The 23,059-nt window shown below is 36.7% G+C and overlaps 2 protein-coding genes and 1 pseudogene across 2 annotated transcripts; all 3 read right to left on the bottom strand.

Annotated features, from left to right (window-relative positions):
• Positions 1-746: 746 nt before the first annotated feature.
• On the bottom strand, positions 747-1,718 carry LOC109563943 (olfactory receptor 5H8-like). The gene has a single exon (XM_019967436.2). It carries the CDS (start codon positions 1,674-1,676, stop codon positions 747-749), a length of 930 nt encoding a protein of 309 aa, XP_019822995.2. The 5' UTR covers positions 1,677-1,718.
• Positions 1,719-6,487: 4,769 nt separating this feature from the next.
• On the bottom strand, positions 6,488-7,444 carry LOC109562290 (olfactory receptor 5H8-like). The gene has a single exon (XM_019965382.2). The coding sequence runs from the start codon at positions 7,424-7,426 to the stop codon at positions 6,488-6,490; it is 939 nt and encodes a 312-aa protein (XP_019820941.2). The 5' UTR covers positions 7,427-7,444.
• A 12,062-nt stretch (positions 7,445-19,506) lies between these two features.
• LOC109562282 (olfactory receptor 5H1-like) lies at positions 19,507-22,741 on the bottom strand (annotated as a pseudogene).
• Between the last annotated feature and the right edge of the window lie 318 nt (positions 22,742-23,059).

Raw genomic sequence — 23,059 nt, 5'->3', positions numbered from 1 at the left:
TTTTGGAGCCCATAAAAATAAAGTCTGACACTGTTTCCACTGTTTCCTCATCTATTTGCCATGAAGTGATGGGCCCGGATGCCATGATCTTAGTTTTCTGAATGTTGAGCTTTAAACCAACTTTTTCACTCTCCTCTTTCACTTTCATCAAGAGGCTTTTGAGTTCCTCTTCACTTTCTGCCATAAGGGTGGTGTCATCTGCATATCTGAGGTGATTGATATTTCTCCTAGCAATCTTGATTCCAGCTTGTGTTTCCTCCAGTCCAGTGTTTCTTGTGATGAAAGTTATGAATATGGGACCTTTGATGGCAGACGAAATTCCTGGGATGTGCCTCTGTTCAATCAAATACCAACCTGCCTCCACTGTGGAGTTAAAAGTAGTAAGAGTCTCTGTCTCTAGGTCTATGGTTTATAAGTATCAAAGATATCATAAACAATTCCCCCTTAGAGGAACTTTACTATTTTAGTACTTTATGCATTTTTAGTCATGTTCTAGAACATAAAAGCATATAAAATGATTGTTTGCCTTTGTTTTTTGCTTTGTTTTGGTATTCTATAAACAGTTAATTAAAATTTTTGTAATAAGAAGTAAAAATTATTTAGGGAATTTATTAGGTACTAACATAAGTCCTAAAATTATAGGACATTATAAGTACAAAAAATTTTGACTATTAATCATTACATAGCAAGATCAAAACTATACAATTTACTTAATGCTTTAGTAAAAACAGATATTACTATGAGATCTAAGAATATCTCTTTAACACTTTTGTCAGTGAATCTATGACTTTCTTATTTCTCAGGCTGTAGATAATTGGATTTAAGAAAGGAATTATGACAGTGTAAAATAGAGAGTCTATCATATCTTGATCATCTGCTTGTTCAGATCCAGGGTGCACATACATGAAGAGAAGAGGCCCATAGTATAAAGAGACAGACAGAAGGTGGGCTCCACAGGTGGAGAAGGCCTTCCTTATTCCTTGTATAGACTTCTTTTTTAATATTGTAAAGAGAATAAGTGTATAAGAGATAAGAACAATGAGTATGGTAAACACCTGAATTGAACCAGAGAAAATGAATACCATCAGAACATTAATAGAGGGATCAGTACAAGAAATTTTAATCAGTGGCATAATGTCACAATAAAAGTGATGTATTATATTAGAGTTACAAAACGTTACTCTGAATAACAAACCTGTGTGAATTGTGGAATGTATAAGGCCACCTAAAAATGATAAGACTAATAGTTGCATGCATAGTCTATTGGTCATAATCACTGGATAAAGTAATGGTTTGCAAATAGCTACATAGCGATCATATGCCATTGTTGACAGAAGAAAACATTCTGTGGTTACACTGATGACAAAGGAAAAGAATTGTGCCCTGCATTCAGAGAGAGAGGTCATCTTACTCTTGCCCAGGAAGTTGACCAGCATTTTGGGGGTCACTGTAGATGATACCCAGGCGTCCACAAATGCTAAACTCCCAAGGAATAAGTACATGGGGATGTGAAGGTGAGGGTCATTGTAGATGAGAGCAATCAGACCAAGGTTCCCCATGATGGTGATGAGATATACCATCAAGAACAGAAGGAACAGGGGGATTTGCCACTCTGGTTGATGTGTGAGACCTGTGAGAATGAACTCTGTCAGCTCTGTTGCATTTTTTGTTTCCATATCCTTGATAGATAGCCTCTGAAACAAGTGCAGTAAATGGAAAAAAAGTTATCAAGAATTTTAAAACCAATATTTGTTGAATGTAATTGAAATAAAACCATATACTATCTAAATGCTTTTTATTAATCTTACTACATCATACATAAAAATTACTTGTATAAATTATGTTAAAACAGTGCAATTACAACATTTAAAAATTTGTACCAAAATGAACAGATTTAGAAGAGAAGAAGACTTTCTGGGCAAAATTAGGGGATACTATAGAATGAGGTCAAGAAATTCTATGTGTAGGACATGGATGCAGCATTTAAGTACAGATGTTAGAAGGACCCAGTTTATAAAATGAATTGAATGCCATATGAATGATCTTGAGCTATATTCTTCAAGAAATAAGCAAGAAATGGAAACATATAAAACAGGAAGTGACAACATCTGTTATTTTTGAAATTAAATATTTGACTGCAGAAAATAGATTGCAGGGAGAGAAACTTGTGTCATAAATACTAATCAGGAAGTTGTGGCTATTGTCCAGTGACTCTCAAACTAGATTACACATCTGAATTGTCTGAGAAAATTTTGTTCAAATTATAGATTCTGAAGTATTACTGTAGACTTGGATCAGTAGATCTTGAATGAAGTCTAATAATATATATTGTATAAATATTCCCCAGGTGATTTAAATGTATGGGAAGTTCTTATTTCATGTGTGATATGACATTAGGAGTGACAAAGAAGACAAAGTGAGAGACCGAAATAGATCAGAATGAAGACTCCTTTGTGTTGCTGAATGCAGGCTTGTGTCCCCGATGTACTGTGAGGTCAAACAAACCAAAATATCTTAGTTTGGAGTAGAGAAAGGTATAATGCAGGGACTAACAAGGAGAATTGGTGGCTTCAGCTCAAAAAATCCTAACTCACAAACAGTTTTCAAAAATTGATGTTTGAAAGCTCAGATGAAATGGCCAGTTTTTGCAATGAGCATCCTCTGAATACCCAGGTATATAATTCTACAAATATAATTCTACAAAACCTTAATAAAAATAAAAAACAATGACTTGGGAGTCATAGAAGTGGCTAATATATAGTATGATCTATTCATTGGAAAATGTGTATAAGGTAAAGGGAAATAAAGCATGAAAATAAATTTGAGGAAATTTAAAGAGATTTAAAAGTGGATAGGTGTGTGTGTGTGTGTGTGTGTGTGTGTATAGGTATATACATAATTTAAGATACATAGCACCTGATCCTATTTTCTATCTAATAAGTCTAGAAACCAAACTTCTAGAAACTGACTTTTTCCTGAACCTAATGTAAAGGGGCTTGATCTACTGCTAGTAATGCTACTGCACATACACTGAATTTGGAATATATAGAGAGAATGACAAAGACTTGATGTGTGCAGAAGAGAATTTTGGTTGCCAACTCAACCAAGGGAACAGTATCATGTCCTCAGAAAATGAATCCTGTGCCCATCACAATGGCATTTTCAGTGTGATTTGTGGTATTTAAGTTCAGCAACAATGACATCAGGGCTATTCAGCTAGAGCTAGAACATGATTTGGAGTGTTGACTACCCATTTCTCCAGTGGGTTTCTCCAACTTTCCTAGTATTTCTTTGTTGGATTCAGTTTTCATTCAATTAACTGTTTTCCTCTTGGAACCAAGAGTACTAGCTCACCCAAAAAAAGAGAAAAGGAAAGACCAGAAAAGGCTACTGAGCAGAGTGATCAGAGAAGAGGGAAGGAGTTGGAAAGCTGAATGTAGGGAACTTAAAGAGAGGAAAATACTTTAAAAGCACAAAGGAAAGTAGAGTGCCCAAAGTGAAGTAACCGCTCTTGTAAGATAAGGAGTGAACAGAGATAACTGAGCGTGGGAATTAAGAGATTCTTAGTGGCTTTAATGAGAGCAGTTTCCATTTTGTCATAGAACTGAATCAAAGAACACTGGAAAGTGAATGGAAGCCAATGGCACAGCAGTGAGGAGAATGAAACAGAGTATCTGAGATGTGAAGAACAGATGAGATTTTTTTTTTTCTTGTACAAAAATGTCATGAAATTTTTCAAAAGAGATAGAGGTGGGCATTGAGATGAGAGTGGGTAGAGAAGTAGAATGAGAAGTGTAGGTGGGTGGAAAGAAAACATGAAACAACAAAAAGCAGGAAGAGAGGGAGGAGCATAGATGGATAAGTGTAAAAAGAGAAGGAAATGAGGAGGGAGAGGAAGTATCAGGGAAAGGCTGAAGATTAAATAAGGGGAAAGTCTCAACGGTTTGGGGGTTTATGTTTATATTAACCGTAGTTTTCCTTGAAATTTTTCAACTCTGGGAAACTTTCCTTTTTTTTTTTCCTTCAAATATCCAAGTTTTTATTCCTACGGAATTTGTGTATGACAGTGTTTAATTGAAATAAATTGACTTCAGAAATGTATAGTGCCTATAAATATACTAACACTGCATCAAACTTCTTTTCATGTTTGAAAGATACTTTACCTTTGCTATTAGAGATTAGAGCTGACTTTCTCTAGAAATCCTTCTGGTTTTCCGTCACAGTATTTGCTTATCCACAGGTTTTATTAGCAGAATAAAATTGAGCCAAAGACTGGAACTGAATAAAGGTCATATAAATAACCAGTGCCAATAACTGCAGCTGTTAACTGTGTATTTATTTGAAATATGCTTTCCTTCCAGTCAGTCCCAAATCAGTAAATAATGAAAAATTCTCAATTCAGTGTATGGGTACTTATGAAGTAATAAAGGTCAAAATGATTGAGGGCCGTTTCCAGCACTTTTGCATATATATGTACACAGATATATTCAATGAAATAATTAAGGAGTGGATGAAAGGATAGAGGGGTTACTATTTAGGTGATATAACTTAAAATTTAATCCACCAGTGTAGTTAATTAAATGGAATAAATATTTTGAACACAATTATCAGAAAGATTACTTACACAGGAAACATTGTGACCTAAATATTTAAATCAACTTTTAATTTAATGTTCTAGTTTACCAACTCTTATCCTGTGGAGTCTTGTGATTATGCTAAGTAGATAATTAAGTATGATTAAATGGTAAAATGTAGCCTTAGAACTATTCTGCTTATTCATATTTACTCACAGTAATAAACAGATTATTCACTATTTACTTTCAATTTTCAACTGACTGTTCAGGTATCTTGTAAACCAAATCAAAATTATTATAAATTTAAAAGTATTTTAAATTTCTATTTAAAATGAATATTATAAGAGTCATCCTCTCTTACCTATATCTGTTAAGAAATTGTTGAGATTCTTTGAGAGTTTGGCTTTCAGAAGCAAAAAATAATACAAGAGCACCAGAATGACAGTAACGTGACAGTTCTTTCCACAGATTCACTTTGGAGGCTTAATTTTCCAGGCCCAGGAAAATGCTGCTTATATACATTTTAACTATGTGCACTTGCCAGAAGAGGAAGGAATAATAAAATAAAATTCCCCTGATAACACCATTGATTCCCTTAATGACTACCTAATATGATGTTAAAGTGTTGCACTCAGTATGTCAGCAAATTTGGAAAACTCAGTAATAACGAGAGTCCATTAAAAATCCTTGAGGAGTTATATGATTTAATCTCAGTTTTTTTTACAAAGAAAAATCTGGCAGATATGTTTGGGACATAAGAGAGAATCAGCAGAATGGAGGCAACAAGTAATTAGAGTTTTAGAGGTAGGTGGTTATGAAGGTGAGGGTCACAGTGGTATCAGCAAGAATATACCTAGAATCAATAGTGAGAGGAAGACAAGGGGTGGACCTGACGGTGAATCACTCATTAGTCTTAGAGTATGGAATGAAAATGAACATCTGGAGCACACACACCCAAACTCTTGTTCATGTCTTTGCTAGCCACTCACTGGGCAGTATGGTATCATATCTTAACATTATTTGAACTTTGTTAGTATGCATGTTAGTATGCAAAACTTCTCATTGTCATCCACACATTCCAATAACCTTTACATGTGACTATTTCTTTTTCTAATTAATGTCACTTAAAAAAAATTCTAGGACTATTGACCATTATTTCCCAATTCTGCCTTTTCATTCTTATCCATCCTAAACCTTTAGCTTATCTATTAACTTTCTTAGAAAAGTTTTCCAGATTGACCTACAAATACATACACAGCTAGAAAGGACTTTAGAAATCACCATAGATAGTGAGAGATAACTTGCCTTTTGTGTCTCTCTTGGAGCACACTAAGGTAAAAGCATCTCTCATAGTCTAGCTCTTCGTCTTCAGTATCTTAGATGCCCTGTCGTTTTTTTTTTCCTCATTGCTTTCCTATTTCTTTCTGTGATATGAGAGTTGATTCCCATGAGACATGAAATTCACCATGCACCAAATAAAGTGGAATGTAAGACCTTTTGATGGCCAGCAGAATTCCTAGGGTTTGCCTCTCTTCATTCAAATACCTCTGCCTCCACTTTGGAGTTAAATGTGATTGACTTATAAGTGTCAAAGACATCATAAACAAGTCTCCTTCAGAGGAACTGCTCTGTTTTAATATTTAATGCATTTTAAAACCACATTGAAGAACATACAGGCATAGAAAATATTTGGGGTTTTTTGCTTTATTTTAGTATTCTATAAAGAGGATTAAATTTTTATGTGTTTTGAATAAGAATATAAATCTATTTTATGAGATTTATTAGTTACTAATGTCTTAAGTCACTAAAATAATAGAACAATTATACATCCAAAAAAAACTGAACACTATCACATAGTAACATCTAAACCACATAATTTCGTTAATATTTAAATGAAAAGAGTACGGATAATACTATGAAATATAACCATCTCTCTTTAACATTTTTGTCAGGGAATCTATAACTTTCTTATTTCTCAGGCTGTAAATAATTGGATTTAAGAAAGGAATTATGACAGTGTAAAATAAAGAGTCCATCATATCTTGGTCATCTGCTTGTGTGGATCCAGGTCGCACATACATGAAAAGAAGAGGCCCATAGTATAAAGAGACAGACAGGAGGTGGGCCCCACAGGTGGAGAAGGCCTTCCTTAAGCCTTGCAAAGATTTCTTTTTTAATATTGTAAAGAGAACAAGTGTATATGAGACAAGAACTATCAGAATGGTGAACACCTGTATTGAGCCAGAGAAAATAAATATCATCAGAACATTAATAGAAGGATCAGTACAAGAAATTTTAATCAGTGGCATGACATCACAGTAAAAATGAAGTATTATGTTAGAGTTACAAAAGGTTAATCTGAATAAAAAACCTGTATGAATTAAGGCATGAATAAGGCCACCTACAAATGATGAGACTAGCAGCTGCATGCATAGCCTATTGGTCATAATCACTGGATAAAGTAACAGTTTGCAAATGGCTACATAGCGATCATATGCCATGGTTGCCAGCAAAAAACATTCTGTGGTTACACTGATTGCAAAGGAAAAGAATTGTACCTTGCATTCAGAGAGAGAGATTGTCTTACTCTTGCCCAGGAAGTTGACTAGCATCTTGGGGGTCACTGTGGATGATAACCAAGTATCCACAAAGGCCAAATTCCCAAGAAAAGAGTACATCGGGATATGAAGTTGAGGGTCATTGTAGATGAGTGCAATCAAACCAGTGTTTCCCATGACGGTGATGAGATATATCATAAAGAACAGCAGAAACAGGGGTATTTGCCACTCTGGTTGATGTGTAAGTCCTGTGAGAATGAACTCTCTCAGCTTCGTTGCATTTTTTGTTTCCATATCCTTAATAGATGACCTCTGAAATGCAATGTAGTAAATGGAAAAGGGACATCATTTATTTTTAAAACAGAATCTGCTGAGTGTAGTTGAAATAAAAGCATATACTAACCTGAATATTTTTTATTTTATTTACTCTTACTATGATACATGAAAATTAGTAGTGGAAAAGTTATATTAGAATAATGCAATTTCATCATTTAAAATTTTTTTCAGAAGTGAGCAGATTTAGAACACAGAAAAGCATTATGTCATTTAAAACTTTGCACAGAAAGAAGAAGATTTAGAAGAGAAGAAAGACATTCTGAAGATGAGCAAACTTAGGGGATACTAAATAACCTCAATGGCACGCCACTCCAGTACTCCTGTCTGGAAACTCCCATGGACGGAGGAGCCTGGTAGGCTGCAGTCCATGGGGTCGCGAAGAGTCAGACGCGACTGAGCGACTTCACTTTCACTTTTCACTTTTCACTTTCATGCATTGGAGAAGCAAATGACAACCACTCCAGTGTTCTTGCCTGGAGAATCCCAGGGACGGGGGACCCTGGTGGGCTGCCGTCTATGGGGTCGCACAGAGTCAGACACGACTGAAGTGACTTAGCAGCAGCAGCAGTGGCTTTAGTGAGAGCAGTTTTCATATTGAAACAGAGTTGAGTTAGAGAACAATGAGAAGTGGCACAGCAGTGAGAAGAATGAAAGAAAGTATCTAATATGTTGAGAACAGTTTACATTTCTTGACCAACCTAGATAGCATATTAAAAAGCAGAGACGTTACTTTGCCAACAAAGGTCCGTCTAGTCCAGGCTATGATTTTTCCTGTAGTCATGTATGGATGTGAGAGTTGGACTGTGAAGAAAGCTGAGCACCGAAGAATTGATGCTTTTGAACTGTGGTGTTGGAGAAGACTCTTGAGAGTCCCTTGGACTGCAAGGAGATCCAACTAGTCCATCCTAAAGGAGATCAGTCCTGGATATTCATTGGAAGGACTGATGCTGAAACTCCAATACTTTGGCCACCTCATGCGAAGAGTTGACTCATTGGAAAAGACTCTGATGCTAGGAGGGATTGGGGGCAGGAGGAGAAGGGGACGACAGAGGATGAGATGGTTGGATGGCATCACCGACTCAATGGATGTGAGTTTGGGTAAACTCCGGGAGTTGGTGATGGACAGGGAGGCCTGGCGTGCTGCGATTCGTGGGGTCGCAAAGAGTTAGACACGACTGAGCAACTGACTGAACTGAACTGAACCACTGGAAGACAGATGTGAATTTTTTTTTCCTGTAGAACAATATCATGTAGTTTTTCAAGGATATTGAGATAAGAATGGGTAGAGAAGTGAAGTGGAAAATTTGATTGAGTGAAAAGAAAACAAAAAGGAACAAAAAGCAGAAAGAGACTAAGGACCATGGATAAACATAGGAAAGATCAGGAAATGGGGAGAGAAAAGTATTAGAAAGGTTGAAGATGAAATAAAAGTCTCAGAGTTTGGGGGCTTAGTGGTGGCAAATATTTGTCTTAACTCTGGTTTCATCAAAAGTTGGCAGTACTGGGAAACCTTTCTTTTACTTTTATTCAAAATTCCAAGTTTATTTTTGTATGGAATTTATATATGAAATAGTATTGCATTTTCAATTTATTTTAAAATTATTCATAAATATACTAGCATTGCCTCAAAGTTCTTTTCATATTTAAAAGATGCTTTATCATTGTTATTACTGTAGTCAAGGCTGAATTTATCTAGAAATTCAGTTTTTCTTTATAGCATTTGCTTCTCCACAACTTTTAGTAGCAGAATCAAATTGAGCTAAAAACTAAAACTGAATAAAGGCAATGTACCTGTAATTGCAGTTCTTCCAGGCAATCCCAAATTAATAAATAATCAGAAATTCTTAATTCAGTGTGGGTACTTAAGGCCTGCTGCTGCTGCTGTTAAGTTGCTTCAGTCGTGTCCAACTCTGTGCGACCCCATAGACAGCAGCTCACCAGGCTCCGCCATCCCTGGGATTCTCCAGGCAAGAACACTGGAGTGGGTTGCCATTTCCTTCTTCAATGCATGAAAGTGAAAAGTGAGAGTGAAGTGGCTCAATCGTGTCTGACTCTTCACGACCCCATGGACTGCAGCCCACCAGGCTCCCCCATCCATGGGATTTTCCAGGCAAGAGTACTAGAGTGGGGTGCCATTCCCTTCTCCGGACTTAAGGCCTACCTTTTACTAAAGATCAAAAGAGACTAGAGGGGTATTTTTACCATTTCAGAAGATACATAAATAGATAGATAGATGATATATTTACATATTCAGTGAAATAACCTAAGAAATACATGGAAAAGTAGTGAATGTAGGTTAACTAAGTAGAATAAATATTTTGAATACAATTGTCAGGAAGATCTTGCATGGGAAACATTGTGGCCTAAATATTTCAACCCACTGTTAATTTATTTAATGTTCCAGTTTACCAAAGCTAATCTTATGGAATAATTATATGATACTTATAGTAACCAAATAATTAAATATCATTAAGGATTACAATGTGGCCTTAGAGCTATCTTGCTTAACCATATTTACTCACAGTAATAAAATATACAGATTATTCACTATTTGTTTTTCATTTTCACCTGGCTATTTTGATATCTTGTAAACCAAATCAAATTATAAATTTTATAGTATTTTTAACTTTCGGTTCAATTCAGTTGCTCAGTTGTGTCCGACTCTTTGTTTTCAGTAAAAACATAATGATATTATAGAAATCATTCTCTCTTACCAATATCTACTAAGAAGTTTTCAAGATCCTTTTAGAGTTCAGCTTTCTGAAGTAGAAAATAATACAAGAGCACTGCAATGACAATAATACAGGCAACAGTTCTTTGTACACTGTTTCATTTTGAAGGCTTCATTTTCCAAGTTCTGGAAACTGTTGTTTATATGAATTTGTCTTTAACAGGGAGTCAATAAGTTGTACAGTTGTGTGCTTTTGTCAGAAGAAGAAAGAGCTTAGAACTCAAATTCCCTTGATAATGCCCAAAGATTTCCTTTAGGACAAAGCTAAGCTGGTCTACTGGGCATTTTGGACTTGGACATGTATGAGAAATCCAGGTTGTCTCATTGGGCATTACAGACTGAAATCATAAACATCAAGTAATTGTAGCCAGTTGCCAGGTATATCAACTGAAATTGCACTTCATACCACTTCTTTCCACCACAGGCACTTCTGAAATGTTTATGCAGACTCCAGTTTATCTATAAATTTGATAGTCTTACTTCTTTGCTGAGTACAGTATTGTCTGAGCTCATCACACATGATTTCAGTGAGGCCAAAGTTACAGATTCTCTTTAGCAGTCAACTCCTAAATTTTTCTTCTTGTGCAGACCATGGCTCACATTCCACAACTACACCTGACTTCCTACTTTAAGCTGAAAACTAGTGAGACATCTTACTAGGCAAAATTCGCAGGAGGAGAAAAGGGAAAAAGAAAACCGAGGACCACTGTGGGAAGTGGCCTAGGTTAGTGCTTCTCAAACATTAATCCCTATGAATATTCCAGAGGTTATTTTAAAATGCAAATTCTGTTTAAGTAGTGATGACTGTGTGTCTACATTTCTAATACGGGGTTATCTCCAGACATTTGCCTTCTTCTGTTTCATCATCTGCAGGCCTACCTTATCAAAAAACCAGATAATTAGAGAAATAAACCAAAAAATTTTGCAGATGTAGCAGAAATATAAAAAGAAAAACAAAGAGGAGTCAGAGTGGTCAAGGGAAGCCAGCATTGGTGGGGTCACATCAGATCTCATGGTAGGTGAGATTTTGTTCTATACCCCAACTTAAATGAAAACTGTTGAGGGATTTTGAACATGGTGGTCACATGTTCAGATTTGCCTTTAAGTATAAACAAAGTTGCCATTGAGCATCACTGAAGAAAATAATGGCATTATTTACATCAAAATATTATAATATGACAATTGTGATGTGTTTTTATATCTGAATATACAAGGCATGTTTAACTTCTACTTGGGATTTGATTGGAAATTAGAGGTAAAGCAAAGGACACTTTTGGGGTCATTTTTCAATTCTTCTATGTAATTAGAATTCTGCTGCTGCTACTGCAAAGTCACTTCAGTCGAATTCTGCTAGTGAAAGCTAAAAAGGAGGTGAAAAAGAAAATATAGATAAAGAGAAGTCACTGTGAAAACTCAGCAGACAGATGAAGTAACAAATGTGCATCAACACACATAATATGAGGCTTCAAGATAACCCACCCTTGCCTTAAACATACTGCCCACTTCAATATTGTGTAACTATCTTTTCACTCTTTTTTTTTTTTAATCTATCAGTTTGGTTTTTTTTTTCTTTTAAATTTAACAGGTGTCTGCATTGTTGCTTCCAGTATAAGCAGTCTTTCCAATTTTATCATTTCAGTAGGTAGGTCATGATATCTCACTATGGTCTTAATTTGCATTTCCTCCAATGACAAATTATATTGAAAATGTTTATTCTGTCTTACGAAACAAATCCAAAAAGATATTACTATGATTTATGTCAAATAATGTTCAAGTATGTTTTCTTGTAAGGATTTGTGCATGCTAAGTCACTTCAGTTGTGTCTGACTCTTTGCAACCCTATAGACTGGGGCCTACTAGGCTCTCTGTCCATGGGATTCTCCAGGCAAGAATTTTGGTTTGGGTTCCCATTTCCTACTCCAGGGGATATTCTCAACCCAGGGATCAAACCTACATCTCTTATGTCTGCTGCATTAGCAGGTGAATTATTTACCACTAGTGCTACCTGAGGATTAGGCAATGGTGATCCACTCCAGTACTCTTGCCTAGGAAATCCCATAGGCAGAGGAGCCTGGTAGGCTGCAGTCCATGGGGTTGCAAAGAGTCGGACACGACTGAGTGACTTCAATTTCACTTTTCGCTTTCATGCATTAGAGAAGGCAATGGCAACCCACTCCAGTGTTCTTGCCTGGAGAATCCTAGGGATGGCGGAGCCTGGTGGGCTGCCGTCTATGGGGTCACACAGAGTTGGACATGACTGAAGTGACTTAGCAGCAGCAGCAGCAGCAGTGCTACCTGGGAAGCCACTTTAAGAATTTATGGTCTTACATTTTGGTCTTTAAGCCATTTTGAGTTTATTTTTGTATATGATGTGAGAAAGTGTTCTAATTTCCTTCTTTTGTATGTAGCACCCAGTTTTCCCAGCAGCACTTATTTTTTAAATTTATTTTGAATTGCTGGATAATTGCAATGTTGTATTAGTTTCTGCCATACAATAATATGAATCAGTCATGGGTACACACTTGTCTCCTCCCTCTTGGACCTCCCACTTCTCTAGGTCATCACAGAGCAGCAGATTGAGCTCCCTGTGTTATACAGCAGCTTCCCATTAGCTATCTGTTTTACACATGATAATGTATATGTTTCAATGCTGTTCTCTCAATTTGTCCTACCCTCTCTTTTCCCTGCTGTGCCCACAAGTCCACTCTCTATGTCTACATCTCTATTCCTGCCGTACAAATAGGTACATCAGTACCATTTTTCTAGATTCCATAAATACGTGTTAATACATGATATTTGTTTTTCTCTTTTTAATTTACTTCACCCTGTATAACAGGCTCTAGGTTCATCCACCTCAGTTCAACTAACTCAAATTCACTCCTGTTTATGGCCAGCAGCACTTACTGAAGAGACTGAATTTTCTCATTGTATGTCATTCCTCTTTTACTGTAGATTAAATAATGATAAGTTTATGGGTTTATGTCCGGGCTCTCCTTTGTGTTCCATTAATCTATACACCTGTTTTTGTCCCAGTGCCATATTGTCTTGATGACTTTAATTTGTAGTATATTCTCAAATCAGGGAGTATATATACCTCCAGCTCTGTGATTTTGTCTCAGGATTGTTTTGGCTATTTGAATTATTTTGTTTTTCAATTCAAATTTTAGTACTATTTGTTCTATCATGAAAAATGTCATGATACTTTGACAGGGATTGAACTGAATCTGTAGATTACCTTGGGTAGTATGTCATTATAACAAGGTTGATTCTTCCAATCAGAGAACACAGTGTCTTTTCATCTATTTGTGTATGCTTTCATGTCTATTATCAGTGTCTTATACTTTTCTTAGTTATTCTATGTCCTTAGGTAGGTTTATTGCTAGGTATTTTATTTTTTAATCTAATTATAAATGAGATGTCTCCTTAATATCTGTTTCTGATAGTTCATTGTTAATTCATAGAAATGCATCAGATTTCTGCATATTAATTTTGTATCTTGCAACTTTATTGATGTTGAATTTTTTCAAAAGGTTTTTCTGCATGTATTGAAATGATCATAAGATTTTCATTCTTCAATTTTTTTGCTGTGGTGTATCACATTGATTGACTTGTAGAACCATCTTTGCATACTTGGTATAAAACCCACTTAATCAAGTGTGATCTTTTAAATATATTGTTGAAATTGGTTTGCTAATATTCATTTGAAGACTTTTGCCTTGGTGTTCATCATAGATATTGGCCTATAATTTTTTGTGATATATGTATTTCTAGCTTTTATATCAGGGTAACCCTGGCAATGTAAAATGAGTTTGGAAGCTTTCCTTTCTCTGTAATTTTTAGAATACTTTGAGAAGGATGGGTGTTAACTTTTCTCTAAATGTTGGATAGAATTCACCTGTGACGCTACCTTGTATCGGACTTTTGTTTGTTGGGGGTTTTATTGTGTTTGTTGTTGTTGTTACTTTACTGATTCAATTTCTCTGCTGGTAATCGGTCTGTTCATATTTTCTATTTCTTTCTGGTCTGTCTTGAGAGACTGTACATATCTTGTTATTTATCCTTTTCTTCTAGGTTGTCCCTTTTATTGACATATAGTTTGTTCATAGTAATCTCTTATGATCCTTTGTAATTCTGTAGTGCTGGTTGTCATTTATTCTTTTCCATTTCTTATTTTTTTGATTCAGATCCTCTTTCTTTTGATGAGTCTGGCTAAAGGTTTAACAGTTTTGTTTATCTTTCAAAGAACCAGTTCTTAGTTTCATTAATCTTTTATATTTTTTTCTTTTAATCTCTTTCATTTATTTCTGCTTTGACCTGTATGTTTTATTTCCTTTTACTCAGGAATGAGATTTTTCTTATTTCTGAGGTAGACTTGTTTAGCTGTAAACTTTCGTCTAATAACTGCCTTTACAGGATCATTGTGTTTCCATTTTTTCCCCTTTTTTAAAAAAATGTCTTCTTTGATTTCTTCATTGATCCATTGAATTTTTAGTAGTGTGTTATTTAGCTTCCACGTGTTTGTGTTTTCTGCAGGGATTTGTTTTTCTCATTATTGATTTTTAGTCTCAAAACATTGTGGTCAGAATACTTGATCTGATTTTAATTTTCTTAAATTTCCTAAGGCTTGTTTTTGGGTGCTGCCATTCGTGATGTATCCTGGAGAGTGTTCCATGTGCATTTGAAACAGTGTGCTCTTGCTGTTGTGGGGCGGAATGTCCTGTATACATATCTATTAAGCCCATTTGATTTAAAGAATCCTTGAAAATCAGTTTCCTTACTGATTTTCTGTGTGGATGATCCATCCACTGATGTAAGAGGAGTGTTAATGTCCCCTACTATGATTGCATTATTGTCAACATCTTCCTTTATGTTCATCAATATTTGCTTTCTGTATTGTGCTTCTATGTGGAGTATATAAATATTTACAATGGTTATATCTTCTTGGATGATCCCTTGATCATTATGTAGTGTGTTTCTATGTCTCCTGTTCCTGTCTTTGTTCTAAAGTCTATTTCATTTGATATAAGTATTGCTACCTTGTGGCTCAGCTGGTAAAGAATCTGCCTGCAGTGTTAGAGACATGGGTTTGATCCCTGGAGAAGGGAAAGGCTACCCACTCCAGTAATCTGGCCTAGAGAATTCCATGGACTTTATAGTCCAGGTAGCAAAGAGGCAGACACAATTGAGCAACTTTCACTTTCACTTCACCCTAGCTTTATTCTGATTTCCATTTATATGGAATAACTTTCATCCCTCCATTTTCAGTCTCTGTGGGTCTTTAGATCTGAAGTGAGTATCTGTGGGATAAATATGGGTATTATTTTTGTATCCCTTCAGCCTTTCTGTATGTTTTGGTTGAAGCATTTAGTCTTTTTACATTTAAAATAATTATTGATAGTATGTACTTACTGCCATTTTATTAGTTGTTTTGTACTTCTTTTTTTATGTTTTCTTCTTCTTTGATTTCTTCCCGTCTGACTTGATAACCTTATGGCTTGTATTTCTTTCTACTTTTTATGTGTTGTATCTATTATGATTTTTGGTTTGTGGTTGCCATTAGGTTTATACATAGCAGTCTATATTGGAATATTAGTTCAGATGCTCAGTCGTATCTGAGTCTGTGACCCCATGGACTGCAGCATGCTGGGCTTCCCCATCCATCACCTACTCCCAGAGTTTGCTCAAACTCATGTCCATCAAGTGGGTGATGCCATCTGACCATCTCATCCTCTGTCATCACATTCTCCTCCTGCCTTCAGTCTTTCCCAGAATCAGGGTCTTTTCTAATGAGTCAGTTCTTCGCATCAGGTGACCAAAGTATCAGAGCTTCCAGTGAATATTCAGGATTGATTTTCTTTAGGATAATTGGTTTTATCTCCTTGCAGCCAAGGAGCTCTCAAGAGTGTTCTCCAACACCACAGTTCAGAAGCATCAATTTTTTGGTGCTCAGCTTTCTTTATGGTCCAGCTCTTACAAATCTATATGACTCCTGGGAAAACCATAGCTTTGACTATATAGACCTTTGTTGGCAGAGTAACATCTCCTCTTTTTAATATGCTGTCTAGTTTTGTCATAGCTTTTCTTCCAAGGAGCAAATGTCTTTTAATTTCATGGCTGCCATCACCTTCTGCAGTGATTTGGGAGCCCCAAAAAATAAAGTCTGTCACTATTTCCATTGTTTCCCCAACTCTCTGCCATGAAGTGATGGGACCAATGCCATGATCTTTTTTTTTTTTAATGTTGAGTTTTAATCCAGCTTTTTCACTCTTCTCTTTCACTTTCATCAAGAGGCTCCTTAGTTCCTCTTTGCTTTCTGTCATAGGGTGGTGTCATCTGCATATCTGAGATTATTGGTATTTCTCCCTGTAATCTTAATTCCAGCTTGTGCTTCATTCAGCCTGACATTTCACATGATGTATTCTGCATATAAATTAAATAAGCATGGTGACAATATACAGCCTTGATGTACTCCTTTCACAATTTGAAACCAGTCTATTGTTCCATGTCCAGTTCTAACTGTTGCTTCTTAACCTGCATACAGATTTCTCAGGAGGCAGGTCAGGTGGTCTGGTATTCCCATCTCTCTCAGAATTTTCCACAGTTTGTTGTGGGTTGCCATTTTTTCTCCAAAGAATCTTCTCAACCTGTAGATCATACCTGTTTCTCTTGCATCTCCTGCATTGGCAGTCGGATTCTTTACCATCAGCTATGTGTGGTAACTAAGCTGACAACAGGTGAACTTGTGGTGGTTCATATTTTGTGTCACGTTGACTTGATCTAGATTGCCCAGATATCCAGTTATCATTATTTTTGTGTGTGTCTGTGTGTTTCTAGAAGAGATTAGTATAGACTTAGTAGACTTAGTAAAGTGGATTACAGCACCCTTTGTATGTGAGTGAAATCTCATCCATTCTGGGCCTGTATGGAACAGAAAGGCAGAGGAAGGCTGACTGAATCTGATTCATGACAGAACATGAATCTTATTTTTCCCTCCATGCTATTGGTTCTCAGCTTTTCATACGTGGTCTAGAATGTATACCATCAGTTCTTTGATTTCAAACCTGATAACTGCCTCAGCTCTCCTGGATTTCTACCATGCAGATAACAGATCACAGGTATTCTCAGCCTCCATAATATGGTGACCAAAATCTAATAATACATATACGTAGATATAGATGTATGTGTAGATATAGGTTTACGAAGAGAGTGATATAAGGTCATTTCTATATTTGTCTTCATATATGTGTACCTACCGTTGGTACTACCCTGGATAATTCTGATTGATATAAAGACTGTATATTTAGTGAACCTCTTCCTTTATACTGAAAAATAAATGGAAATATCATGATACAGTTGTTAACTGTAACCCTCAAATGAGGCTGACTTACATCCCTTCTCATCATATTATTACAGCATAAGGAATAGCTTGCATATGAAATTTCCTTGAGAATTATGGTCCAAAAATCATATAATCCCGACAAGTAATTTTTTTCCAGTGATAACAAATGTATCTGTCTTGGAAGTTGACCTGGTTTAACTTTGTGAGTACCTCCAGAAATATGTAACAATAATATTATTGTAAATATTTTGATGAAAACATCTAACTTAAGAGCTTCTCCTGATATATCCCAGGAAATAATCCTCATGATAAAAAGAAAAATATTTAATTCACTTTAGGTGTATGATACTTGTGACTGTCTTGAAAGAAACTTAGAGTGGCAAACTGACATGCAGTAGTCATCCCAGAGCAAGTGATCCCCCTGAACTCATTACAAAATTGATATCAAGTAAAAGACTCTAACTTCATTTGAAGTATTTTAAAGATGATGCTGCGAAAGTGCTGCACTCAATATGTCAGCGAATTTGGAAAACTCAGCAGTGGCCACAGGACTGGAAAAGGTCAGTTTTCATTCCAACCACAAAGAAAGGCAATGCAAAAGAATGCTCAAACTACCACACAATTGCACTCATCTCACATGCTAGTAAAGTAATGCTCAAAATTCTCCAAGCCAGGCTTCAGCAATATGTGAACCGTGAACTTCCAGATGTTCAAGCTGGTTTTAGAAAAGGCAGAGGAACCAGAGATCAAATTGCCAACATCTGCTGGATCATTGAAAAACCAAGAGAGTTCCAGAAAAACATCTATTTCTGCTTTTTTGACTATACCAAAGCCTTTGACTGTGTGGATCACAATAAACTGTGGAAAATTCTGAAAGAGATGGGAATACCAGACCACCTGACCCGCCTCTTGAGAAACCTGTATGCAGGCCAGGAAGCAGCAGTTAGGACTAGACATGGAACAACAGGCTGGTTCCAAATTGGGAAAGAAGTACGTCAAGGCTGTATATTGTCACCCTGCTTATTTAACTTATATGCAGAGTACATCATGAGAAACGCTAGGCTGGAGGAAGCACAAGCTGGAATCAAGATTGCCGGGAGAAATATCAATAACCTCAGATATGCAGATGACACCACCTTTATGGCAGAAAGTGAAGAAGAACTAAAGAGCCTCTTGATGAGAGTGAAAGAGGAGAGTGAAAAAGTTGGCTTAAAGCTCAACATTCAGAAAACTAAATCATGGTATCCGGGCCCATCACTTCATGGGAAATAGATGGGGAAACAGTGGGAACAGTGGCTGACTTTATTTTTGGGGGCTCCAAAATCACTACAGGTGGTGATTGCAGTCATGAAATTAAAAGATGCTTACTCCTTGGAAGGAAAGTTATGACCAACCTAGACAGCATATTCAAAAGCAGAGACACTTTGCCAACAAAGGTCCGTCTAGTCAAGGCTATGGTTTTTCCAGTGGTCATGTATGGATGTGAGAGTTGGACTATAAAGAAAGCTGAGTTTCAAAGAATTGATGCTTTTGAACTGTGGTGTTGGAGAAGACTCTTGAGAGTCCCTTGGACTGCAAGGAGATCCAACTTGTCCATCCTAAAGGAGATCAGCCCTGGGTATTCATTGGAAGGACTGATGTTGAAGCTGAAACTCTAATACTTTGGCTACCTGATGCAAAGAGCTGACTCATTGGAAAAGACCCTGATGCTGGTAAAGATTGAGGACAGGAGGAGAAGGGGACAACAGAGGATGAGATGGTTGGATGGCATCACTGACTCAATGGGCATGGATTTGGGTGGACTCTGGGATTTGGTGATGGACAGGGAGGTCTGGCGTGCTGCAGTTCATGGAGTCTCAGAGTCAGACACGACTGAGTGACTGAACTGAACTGAAAGTAATATTTATTTCAATTTTACATATATTTCTTAAATGCTTATTTAGGACTTCATGTATGTAAACAGTTGTGCTAATAAGCACCACAAAAGATTAAAGAATAGCGAGACTTGTAAACTGTAATCTAAAAAAAAACATATAGGCTAAAAATAAGTATTACACTATTACACAAGATCATTTGTGGAAACAAAACTGTAACATTTAAACTTTGAAGGAAGGACCATTTCAATTGGAGATGAAGATAGATACCTAGAGGAAGCATTCTCAGTGGAGAGACCTGTATGAAAATAAAACATGTACCAGAAAGAAAGTTTTGTCCTGAGGCTTTCAATAATTAATTTTGGTATAACATATGGTCCATTAGGAAAATTGTGGAAGCAGAGATTTCAGAGTTAAATTTGGAAGAAAAGTGCTCAAATAATATCCGCAAATTCAGAGTAGTATGTGTGTGTGTGTGTGTGTGTGTGTTTATCATGTTATCGATACATTCAGTTCAGTTCAGTTCAGTCGCTCAGTCATGTCTGACTCTTTGCATAGATCTTAACAAATTGAACATTCATATATGAAGTTCTGCATATGTATACCATATATACATGCATAGTCTGGTGGCAATGGCAATCCATCAAAAGTTATTGAAGAGGAATATTATTTAATCAGAATTCTGTTTATAAAGAATAATCTAATAGTAATGTTTGGGAAGTAAGAGAATATCAACATGACATAAAAGAAGTAACAAAACTATTACAAATGACAAATGTGAGTAATTTTAGGTCCTCAGTGGTGTCAACAGGAATGTGTATGGATTCAGTGGTGAGATTGGAAGGAAAGAAATGGACCTGAAGATAAATCACATATTATCAGAGTATAAAGTCGGACAAAAGATGACATTTAAGCACTTCAGGGGCACAAATCATGCAAGCTCCTGGTTCATTTTATCTTTCCCAGCTACTCATATGATATGATAAGATGATATCGTATCATCTTACAATTATTTGAACTTCAGTAATATGCATTTGAAGCCTCTGTTACTCAACAATATATTCCAATAACTTTTCCATATTACTTCCTTTTTCTTATCAGTTTCATCATTTCTAAATTGTAGGAAGGTTGAGCCCATTTCCTTCCTATTCTGCCACTTCACTTTTCTTCTCTATGCCCATCAATTAAATCTGAAACCTCATCTCTTAGCTTTCTGAATTAGTGAAGCTTTTCAGATTACTGTATAACACACAAGAAAACTAGACAGTGTCTTTCAAGGTATCATGGACAATGAGAGGCAGCTCCCCTCTTCTCATTATTTATGGACACCCACTGGGCTAAAAACATCCTCTTATAATTTGTTCTGACTTTCATTTATTTAACTCCTTTCTCATTTTTTCTTTTTATCTTCTCATTTCTGCTGATTTATCTGTGTAATATGAGAATTGAGTTTAGAGCAATTGCACTATTGTAGTGCATAACGCATTTATGAAGCCACATTGAGAACATCTGTGTATAATATGTTGTTTTCCTCTTTAATTACTTTAATTTAACTCGAACACTCAATTAAGTTCTTCTATGGCTTTGATATTTTGGGATAATTTGGTCTTTCTGGGTGGCACTAGTGGTAAAGAACCTGCCGACCAATGCAGGTTAGATGTAAGAGACTCAGGTTTGATTCCTGGGTCGGGAAGATCCCCTGGAGAAGGGCATGGCAACTCACTCCAGTATTCTCACCTGGCGAATTCCATAAACAGAGGAGCCTGGGGGGCTATGGTCCCTAGGGTCGCAAACCGTCGGACACAACTGAAGCAACTTAGCATGCACGCATGCACACATTCATATATTTTAATATATTTATTAATACTCTGTCTTTCAGTCATTAAAATTCTAGGGCAATTATAAATGAAAAACTTTGAACACTAATCAATACATATCTAATCTGCACACTTATGTGACTTCTAATGAATGAAGAACACATTAGTATGAGATCTAAACATTTTTCTTTAACATTTTGCCAGAGAATCTATGATTTTCTTATTGCTCAGACTAGATGACTGTATTTAACAAAGGAATTATGACAGTTCACAAATAGAGTGTCCATGGTATCTTGAACATCTGCTTCTGCAGATCCAGGGAGCACACACATGGAGAATAGAGGGTCAGAGTATAAAGAGATAGTTAAGAGATGTGTAAAAGGCTTTCCTTATGCTTTGTACAGGCTTCCCTGGTGGCTCAGCTGGTAAAGAACCTGCCTGCCAATGCAGGAGATGCAAGAGATGCTCATTGGATTTCTGGTTCAGGAAGATCCCCTGGAGAAGGAAACAGCAAAAATTCCATGGACAGAAGAGCCTGGCAGGCTACTGTCCATGGGGTCGCAGAGTCAGACACAACTGAGTGTGCACTCACACAGATTCACACATGCATTGTACAGAATTCTTCTTTAATATCGTAAACAGAACAACTTTATAAGGGAAAAGAACAGTCAGAATGATGCACACCTGTATTGATCCAGAGAAAATAAATACAATCAGAAAATTAATGCAGAGGTCAGTACATGAAATCTTAAACAATGTCACAGTATATGTACTACATTATAGAATTACAGAAGGTTAATCTGACTTTGGTGCTAATGGTAAAAATCTGCCTGTCAATGCAGGAGACATTGATCCCTGGGTCAGGAAGATTCCCTGGTGGAGGAAACAGCAACCCACTCCAGTCTTCTTCCCTGGAGAGTCCCATGAACAGAAGAGCCTGGTGGGCTACAGTCCCATGGGGTTGCAAAGAATCAAGACACAACTGAGCAACTAACACACACAATCTGAATTTAAAAACATGATGAAGTATGGCATGAACAAGGCTACCTAAAAATGACAAAAGTAGCAGCTGGTTGCATAGTCTATTGATCATATTTACTGCATAAAGTAATGGTTTGCATATGGCCACGTAGTGATCATACGTCATAGTTGCTTGCAAAAACCATTCTGTGGTTGCTCTGATTGCAAAGGAAAAAATTGTATCTTGCATTAAGTGAGAGAGATCATTTTGCTCTTGGCAAAGAGTTTCTCTAGCAACTGGCTGGGGGCAGGATGGTCACTGTGGATGATATCTAGAAATCTGCAAAGGCCAGATTCTCAAGGAATAAGTACATAGGCACGTGAAGGTGGGGGGTCATTCCATAACAGAGCAGTCAGATCAAAGGTCCTCGCAATAGTGGCGAGATGTATCACAAAGAACACCAATGACAAGAGGATCTGCCATTTGGTTGGTATGTAAGTCCTGTGAAAATAAAAATAAACTGTCAGTAATATTGCATTTTCTTTTTCCATATCCTCACTGGGTGGTGTCTGATCCATGGAGTAAATGAAAAGAATGCTGCTACTACTGCTAAGTCACGTCAGTTGTGTCCGACTCTGTGCGACCCCATAGACAGCAGCCCAGCAGGCTCCCCTGTTCCTGGGATTCTCCAGGCAAGAACATTGGAGTGGGTTGCCATTTCCTTCTCCAATGCATGAAAGTGAAAAGTGAAAGTGAAGTCGCTCAGTCATGTCCGACTCAGTGACCCCATGGACTGAAGCCTACCAGGCTCCTCCATCCATGGGCTTTTCCAGGCAAGAGTACTGGAGTGGGGTGCCATTGCCTTCTAG

This window comes from Bos indicus, chromosome 1 (assembly GCF_029378745.1).
Source record: "Bos indicus isolate NIAB-ARS_2022 breed Sahiwal x Tharparkar chromosome 1, NIAB-ARS_B.indTharparkar_mat_pri_1.0, whole genome shotgun sequence".
Lineage (NCBI taxonomy): Eukaryota > Metazoa > Chordata > Mammalia > Artiodactyla > Bovidae > Bos > Bos indicus.
The sequence above is the reverse complement of the archived record's forward strand: the minus strand, read 5'-3'. Positions and strand labels throughout refer to the sequence as shown.